The sequence below is a fragment of the Falco punctatus genome (genome assembly GCF_963210335.1).
Source record: "Falco punctatus genome assembly, chromosome: 5".
Taxonomy (NCBI): domain Eukaryota; kingdom Metazoa; phylum Chordata; class Aves; order Falconiformes; family Falconidae; genus Falco; species Falco punctatus.
The window spans coordinates 20040641-20050050 of NC_137584.1; the positions used below are offsets into that span (position 1 = coordinate 20040641).

General features: G+C 39.8%; 1 protein-coding gene across 1 annotated transcript in view; it reads right to left on the reverse strand.

Annotated features, from left to right (window-relative positions):
* MCPH1 (microcephalin 1) overlaps positions 1 to 9410 on the reverse strand; it is a 167455-nt gene that overhangs the window by 128460 nt on the left and 29585 nt on the right. The window contains 2 exon segments of the mRNA XM_080387774.1: positions 2577 to 2695; positions 5068 to 5159. Of these exon segments, the coding sequence (XP_080243900.1) occupies positions 2577 to 2695; positions 5068 to 5159 (211 nt within the window).

Genomic DNA, 9410 nt, shown 5'->3' on the forward strand with positions numbered 1-9410 from the left:
TTACATTTCCTGAAATGACATTTCCCAGCATTTCTGACCATTCTGAGAATGCTCCACTTGCTACTGAACTGAATGGAGGAGCTGGTTATTCAAGCCATCTTGTTTTAGTAACTCTAAAACTTCAACTCATACAAACTCTGTATTATTTGCTTCCACAGTTATTGGGTTCAAACTAAGCTTTCACTCATACAGAACCACTATTTTAATGGCACATACTATTCAGTCCTTCAGATTTAAATTGTTCCAGGGTTCAACAGACTGTCTTCTGCCTGCCACATCTATGAGATACTGATATACTGTAATTCAAAGTCAGGCACTCCAGTTCCCTCATCTTATTACAAAATTTTAGCACGTAGGCTACCACAGACTCATTTTAATTTTGTATTGTCTGTTCCTCATTTGAATAACCCTATGACTAGTGAGACTATTCATTACTATCTCTTACATAGAGCTTCCCCCGCCCCTGACCTTTGCTCAGGGATATCACATTCCTATGAATTCTGCCTAGAGTATACATAAATTTAAGTTGTATGTTCTTGCGCACCTTTTGGCATTAACTTTAAACTGAAAGGCAGAAGAAAAAGATTACAGAGAACTTCAATCATACTTCACAGCTCTGAATCATAGAGTCATTTAGGTTGGAGAAGACCCTTGAGATCATCAAGTCCAACCGTTAACCCAGGACTGCCAAGTCCACCATTAAACCATGTCCCTAAGCACCACATTATGCATTTTTTAAACACTTCCAGGGATAATGATTTCATCATCTCCATGGGCAGCCTGTTCCAAAGCTTGAAGCTTGGGTCCCCCTCTGCAAAAACATACATCTCTACTTCAAATGATTCCCCCAGTTCCCACAAACCTCATCTTCTAAGCCATATACCAAGACCTTGCCTTGTCCAGAGCATGACACTAGGAACACTTTAAAAAAATACCACGAAGATTCTAGCCTTCTCTTTCCTACCAAACAGCTTAAGTTCTCCCTCCCAAACCTTTCTCTTTTCTTTTCCTTTGCTGCTGGTATCCAGCAACCGTTAGTTTCTTGAGGCTTTTATACCTGGGTCTCAAAGCTCCATGATGTGCCCTACATTATCGCATATCCAGCTGTTTCTGTGTCTGAGCTTTCCACTGTGTTCATTCACTCAATACCTTCTAGTATTGCAGAAGAGACTCTTGTGGTCAAAGTGCTATCACAATGCATTTCTGCATGATAACGTCCTACACTCTACGCTGTAAGGCTCTCATTCTTCTTCCATTGCAGATGTTACTCACCTGGAATTTTCTGTGATCCTTTGTACTACAGCACATCCAAGTCCTCAAATAGCTTATAGCTCCTGTGACTAAGGTTTCAAATTCCATATTAATATACTTAGCCACCTGAAGAGCATATTTAATTTTATAACCAAAGATTCCTACTGAAATGACCATCATTACTAGACACTCAGATAGCACCAGGTCCCAGAAAGATCTGTTTATATGAATAAAATTTTGCATGACCCTCATTTTTGAGAAGTTAAGGTATTTCTCCCTTGGTATTAAAGCTGGCTGGTTGTGCAGCGGTAACTTCTATATATGACATTCTTTTTAAAAATAAAGAAAAAAAAGAAAAATCCTCCTTCTGCAGAACTGCATGAACTTCTTGTCTGGCTAACAGCCTTGCATCACAAGTTTTGCAGTTGTACTGGCTTACATTGAAGTGGTGGCTGAGCTCAGTTTTTACCTCTTTCCCCCCTCCCCCTCTTTTTATTTTTTTTTTACTTTTGCACTTAGCAGACTTCTATCTCTCCATGTATATTACAACTGGTATAGGAAAGGACCTCTTTACTTGACTTATATTCTAATTTCCATCATCACAGCAATCTGTCAGTTGGAGTGTTCAAGTATAACACATGCATATTCTTAACACTGTGTTTTGCGCTTCATCTGAAATCTGAGTTAGACCTCAAAACCACTTTGTAAACTCAGAGAAGCAGCTATGGACTAGCAAATTCTTATGGACTGGCTGCACAGCTGAAATTTGTGTTTGTTTTTTTTTTCTTTTCCTTTTTTTTTTTTTAATTTAACTTTTTCCATATGGTAGTTGAGACTCTTCAAGCAGTGCTGTTCTGAACCTGCCAAATGTCTTCAAAACCAGACTACATATAGATCTTTTTCTTTCTGGAAAGGAGATATTCTGACTACAGGAGTTAAGTACAGAAACAGTACAATGTCCCTGATGAAATGTGTTTTTCCATATGAAAATGGAAGAACTCTATTCAACATAAATATCTTGTCTTCACTTGCCTATGCATGCCATCTGAGAGCAAAGGAGTGGAACACTGGATGGTTAACAAATATACTACAGTACTACTTCAACACATTCATTTTTCAAGAGTTAACATTTTACCTTTTCATGCAAGTAACATTCTTTGTAATAGGAACAGTCATAGAAGAGTTATCATTTACTTAGATTAATCACTATCACAAGTACATTAAAAAAAACACCCAAAAAGTACTGTACTTTAGTTTTTAAATAACACTACTACAATCCATTCTCTCTGGAACGGGTCACATTCATTATCTCCAAGAGCACTCACTTCTCCACCCAGAGTACAGAAACTGTTTTTACACCCATCTTCTGTGCTTTTCTCCATGTGGCCAGATGTCCATCTTTGAAGACTACATGGGTCACATGCTTGTTCAAAGTTTTTGAAACCTGCAAAATACACAAAGAGCTCATCTTTAATTCTGATAATCAGAAGAAACCTAATGAAACTAGTTAGCATAGTCCTTTTACAATGTATTAACCATTAGCATAAAAACACATTCTAAACATTGTCAAGGACTCTTTTGACCTTTCCCACCTTTGCAAGAAGCCTCAAGCAATCGAAACTCAAGTATCATTGATCAAGCCAATGCAAGTATGCTAGAAGGCTAGACTAGCCTTTTGTTTTCAAACTTCTTTTCTCTTAAGTTAACATTTTCATCTCCCTACTCTAGCTGCATCATTCATCTTACCACATTTTTATTTATGTAGCCCAACTTAATTTTTTATGCAACAGCTAGTAAGTGTAGATGCCACTATTCAAAGAAATGCCCAAATGACGTCTTTTATTTTGCAAAAAACTCACAGGCTTAAAGAGTACAATTAACCTCATCCTTTAAACTAATTCTCATCAATAAGGATGATCACTTCTAGTTTTGAGGTAAGGCTGAAGGTACTAAAAAAAAATCCCCATGGAAACATTTTAAAAAGTGAGAAATACAGAAAACTTAAGTCAGTACAACAAACATCATACCTAATGTTTTCATTATGTTGACAACTGATCAAATTTTCAGTTATCAGCCTCTACTGACAACTAAGCAATAATTTTTTTAGTTCTAGATACTCCATTCTTCACAACCAAAGGTTCCTTTTGTGAAGACTCAACATCCTACACATAAAACTTATCAGCTGTTTTGACTGTTGACATGGTGAGATCAATACAACTCATTTTACAGCAGCATCTTCTCAGCACAGCAAATGGAAACAGCTCTGTAGCTTTCTGTTGTGCTCTCAATTGCACCACTATACTTGGCTCCCAACATATTGGATCTGTATTTGGCTTTAAGAAAACTATTCAGCTTTTCCAAAAATTTATGGTGGTGAGCTGATTTATTACTTCTTGGAAGACAAAAAGCCATGATATTTAAGTGTCTAGGTATACAGACCAATGAATCTCTTTTGGTATTACGACTCCAGATACAGTTGCTTACTCACTTATACTAGTATCCCACACAGCCCATGTCCTAAGGAGACAGATGCTTGATAGAGCTTTGCCTCCAAATGATGCAGGAGCACTACCTTACACCTCTTTCTAACCTCACGTCTCCTCCCTTACCCTGGATGTCCTCTGCTGCTCAGCTCACTTGAGATGTCTGAATCAAAAATCTAGTGAAAAACTGACTTAGAATTTTATTTCCTGACACAGTGAGCCAAGCCAGCTTATTATCATGTGCTCAATGCAATAAAAAGGGAAGCATCTGGAATAGTGAAGAGGCAGGACCACACCTTTTCAGTCACAGGGATTTTCTAAATAGGCTCATCTGTATCATCTGCCTGCACCTTCTACCATATCCAGCTAGTTTTTCATCAACTTGAAGTATTTTGGAGCCTTATGCTTTCTCCTATTTTCTGTGAGAAAAATCTAGTACCAACAGAACAGAATTACATAGATCTGATAGTACAGCACAAAAGAACAAGAAATATTTCTTACTTGAGTTATTTAGTGAGAGCTGTATTTGCTTTATAGTAAAAACAGTTAATTCTACTGTTCTGTCACACTATCTCAGCTAAATTCATACAAGAAGAGGCTTTGGGGAGACCTACACATGCCCACTTAAAAAGCACTGGGAGTTCACACAAATGTTTAGAGCATGATGTGGGTTGTAAAAATCTCCATTAACCAGTAAGAATGTACAAGAAGGGAAGATGCCAGTTTGACTTTCATCTCTGGCTGAAATTTTACAGCTGGCAATTAAACATACTTTGCACCTACAAGTCAACTATACTTGATACAGAAAAAAAATCACTGACACATATACAAAGACAGATGTATTTTTACTAACAGTTTCTGGAGTTTAACCACATTTGTGGCAGAGTGAATGGAAGAATAAAATTTCATGGTACTTGGGTTAGAAAATACTGTAATAACAACAGAGCAGCTGCCTACAAGTTAAGCTGCCTACAAGTTCAAGAAAAAAAACATAAAACCCATAAGGTACATACTTGTACACCAAAGGTTTTTAACACTGAGATTTGGCTTGCCCACACTATGTGGCAAGCCCCATACACAAGTGCATGCTATCATATTAATATACAAAGATGTTTAGAGATATAAGGAGGCTTTAAATACATCTTCCGCCTGTCACTAGCATGAATTTTACAGCATATTTGTCTTTTCTCAGGCCTGTGTTTATCTTCCTTCCTGTACTTTAAAAACTCATACTACGAACAAATACGCATGACAAGCAGAACAAGCAAGCTAGTTCGTAACTAATAGCACTAATAGCTTTCCTATTGTATTTATTTCAAAATAGCTTACTTACTTTTGCTCCCATATCAAGAAGTTGCTGTTCAAATGTGTTTGAATAATTTTCTGTTCTGTTAGATGACCAAACTTCTACAAATGCAGAAATACCTTGATCAGAAAACAACAAGCAGCTAATTAAGTATATAGTACGGTAAAACTGGTTAAACTGACTTTCCAGCAAAATTTTGCTTTTATACATACTGCATTCAGTAGCAAATACAGCTTTTAATAAACTGAGTATCAGATGTTCTTTTTAGAGTATTTCTATCCCTTATATTGCTGTAGTGGAACAACCTTAGAAGTTTGACAGTAGTTAAACAACTTTTCGTTTTGTCCGTTTAAAACACACTACCAGCTTACAAGTAATGCAGTATCTTTACATGACTGCTTGCCTTTATCATTATTTAATCACTGCTAATCTTCCGGCTAATAAAAATGTTAAGACAAGTTGATGTAACACAGGTTACAGAACATAATGAAATAAACAGAATTATTCCTTCCCCAAAACCCCAGAAAACTGCAGAAATATTACTTAACAATTTCCAGTTGACTTCAAATTCCACTTTATTTACACTGAATCACCCCAAACTGAATACGTATCACAGGGGCTAATACAATCTCATGCCAGGTGGTTTATGAAACTCTAGGTATATCACATTTAAGTAGCTTCCTTTACCAACCAGATTAATAATCTCTCCAAGGAATGAAATCAGCCATGGGTGAGAAGGTCTTTAAACAAACCAACCCAGAAATATTGACAAGGAGGGATAAGTAAATGAAACTCGTAACAATTCCTGCATTAATTTTACTTAGGACAAGCACTAAAATGACCTACAGCTCCACCATGACAATTTCAAAATTTGAATGATGAATCAGTAAAGTTCCAAAAATCTAGAGAAATGCTATTTCACCAAAAACAACTTTACACAAACTCTCTGCAGGCCAGACAACTCCCAGAACTCATAAATAAAATTGAAAGTATCGATTTAAGAGGGTCATCCTTGGCAAACACTGCTTAATTATCTTAGTTACTAGGTGTGTCCTTCCGTTTAATTATTATGTAGCATCACCTGTCTTCTTTCTAAATGAAAATCCTAACACTCTTAACAGTAGTACTTTTATGAAGATTAGCGTATTTTCATAATTGCTAGAAATACTCTTAACATAAAAGAGAAACTTGATATATAAAACACCTTCTTAGTCAAACCACAGGGAAAAATCTTAGCAGTCCTGTTACAGATTTGCTAAAATCATTTTAATAGAAATATAGAGGAATAAGAAACAAAACAACAAGCAACAAGTAGCAGATTTGCATTCAGGGTAAGAACGAGTTAAAACAGAAGTGCTGTTGCAGAGGCAGGCATTTGTAACCTACAAAGCAGGAAGAGCACCTCCTGCTCCAATCCTTCTGATGGTGAGGAGGAGGGGGTTGCTGTTGCTGACAATTGAGCAGCAGGACCTGACAACGTCACCCCAATTGCTGCAGCATTTGCAGTACAACAGGACCGATAACGGCCCCTTTAGGGCAGGCAGTGGGTCTGAGCAGAATAAAGGTGAATCTTTGATGGAGAAATTTAGATGTTTGAAAGCTGGTTGTGAATAGGACTGGATAAAGATTCGAGTTGATTGCTACTAGGTAATTGTGATGTAGAAAAGTTGGTGAATACAAAACCAACCTATTTGGTGTTAAAACTTCAGTGAAAAGAACTTGTTACAGTTGTGGGGACTGCTGGCCACCAGGAAAACATCTTGAAACCTTTAAAGTACAAACTAAGAAAACAAATAATAATGCCAAATTCACCAAAATCTTTGTTGGGATGAGATTTATTAGAGTATCTAGACGTTTAAAGAAGGGGAAATGAAACCAAAAGTTAAAAATGATCTATTAATTAAAATGTTGAGCTTCTAAAATAAAATACACTCTGTAGTAGTTCTACTAATGTAAATCTGTGTGTTTTACCATGACAGTGACTCGTAATGGAATGCGCAGATGAAACTCTGCATTGTGATTTAAAGAACGAAGTCAAAATTTCTTGGTGACTAAGTATCCTTTATTGGCAGCGCTGGATGCACGGGGGATCCTTCCGCCTAAGGTGCATGTCTGAAGTAACTATCTTATATTTATACCATAAAACAATGACTATTCAATTAACGCCTATACATAGTCATTACCTAAACCCACCTACTCTCGCTTCGTATGTTAATCAGCTTATCAGTCCTTTGCGCCTGCGCAAACCCTTCCAATAATTGTGGGCAGGGGTGTCCGGGACATGGGCGGTGGTCTTTGGGAGGAAGGCCATAGGTCTTCCTCATGGTGTGCTTTTCACCTTTTGTCTGGAATGTGATGGTCTTGCAAGTCTGCAGTGTTCTTATCGTCTGAGCTAATTTATGTCCTTGTCGACCATCTGTGTCTTCTGCTTGTTCCTTTTAGTCGCTCCCTCTAGATAACTTATAAACAGGCCCCTTGTTAAAGAAAGTTAACGAAAGAGAAACAGACTACTTATTTCATCAGTTATTTCATTAATTATTTCTTTCAAACTATGGTTACATGACCTAATTACTATACTTACATTCTTTGAGTAAATTTGTGTATTGTGTGTCTACAGACGCCTTGTGAGGCTGTGGACATCCTGTTATCTGGTGGCATCTTAACACCCAAGGAGGAAAGACAGATAGCAAGAGCTGATTGAAAACAGCCAGCTCAGCATTTTCTGGCAAAAGGTGAAAAGCACACCTTGAGGAAGACCTACGGCCTTCCTCCCAAAGACCACCGTCCACATCCCGAGGACCCCTGCCCACAATTCTTGGAAGGGTTTGCGCAGGCGCAAAGGACTGATAAGCTGATTAACATATGAAGCGAGAGTATGTTAATGATTTGATTTTCGGGAAATACTATGTTTATGCATGAATATTTAATGAATATGTATGAATAAGTTCTATATGAGGTGTATGATTTTGAAACTTGGTGTGCGTTGATCGTGAGAGGACTCACTCATGCACCCGGCCGTCAATAAAGAAGTGTCTGCTTATCTACATCACATTGGTGTTGGTTTCATTCCAAGATTTCGGTAACAGTCCTATGACTTCAGATACAGATAAGAGCCTAATATAATATTAGTCTACTATATAAGTCTACTAATATAAGTCTACTCCAACATGCTTTTAATTGTGCTCATCCCGCTACTGGATCAGGGCAGCTTTTGCCAGAGTTGCTTTTTTTCTTGATTGTTCTGTTGTGAAAAATACTGCACTTGCATTAAAAAAAAACAAACACCACCAAAAAACAACCTTTTCTCTTACATCAAATATTTTAGAGCTTCCATAGTTAAAATTATCTTAGAAAAACAGGTTGGAGGATTTCAGTGAAGGTCAAACTACAAACTTGGAGGAACATTCAAAGCTGCATGCACCTGCAGTAGGATCAAAGGTATATTTTACAATAATTAGCCATTTTCAGCTAATCAAATATATTCTAATAAAAGACAAGGCACTCTGCAGTTTTGAAACAGTTGACGGAAAGGAAAATGTGAAAGGGTTTGGAGCTTGTTTGAACTAGAAAGGCTCTGAGTAAAGTTTGATTCTTGTAAAGGCCAACTTATGCCAGGTCTCAGAGAAGGCAGCGATAACAGGGAAAAAGAGACATCAGAGGGCAACCTAGGAAGGCAGACATTTAGAATGATTAAGAAGAAACCAGACAAGATCAAGCCACGACTGACGAGGAAAGCAGAAGCCCAGTGGGCACCGATGCACGGCGGCAGTGGCAGCGCCCAGGGCCGCACCGAGCCACCTCAGGGGGCCGTGGCTCCCTCCCCTGCCTGAGGGAGGCCTCCAGCCCTGCCCGCCCCAGCAGCAGTGACACGCCGCCGGCGGGCCTGAGGCCGGCCATAAGCTGTCGCCAGGGCAGGCCGAGGGCCGCCCGGCCGCACCACCCGTTTCAAGCGGATTCGCCATTAGCCAGAGCAGCCCCGCAGCCAAGCTTCGTCCCGCCCCACTCCCGCGCCCACAGAGGGCTTCCCACCCGCGGGAACACCGCATCGAGCTGGAAAACGACACGCCCCGAGAGCCGTGCCCCACGCCAGACTCGGCGGTGGGCCGCCCCTCAGAAGAGAGAACCGGACGGGAAGGAGGCGAGCAGCCCCCGGGGCTAGCCACCTCCCAGCGGCCCCTCACCCGCCAGGCCCGACCGCTCTCCGCAGGCGGACCAGCCAGGAAGCTGCAGGGAAAGGGCCACAAGGCGACAGGGTGCAGGGGCTGCGTTGTAAACAGGGCCGGCTCCAGCTCGGTGGCTCCCCTCGGCCGCGCCGGGAGAAGCGACGCCCGGCTGTCAGCCCTACCCCCGCACAGCAAACGAGCCAGTAC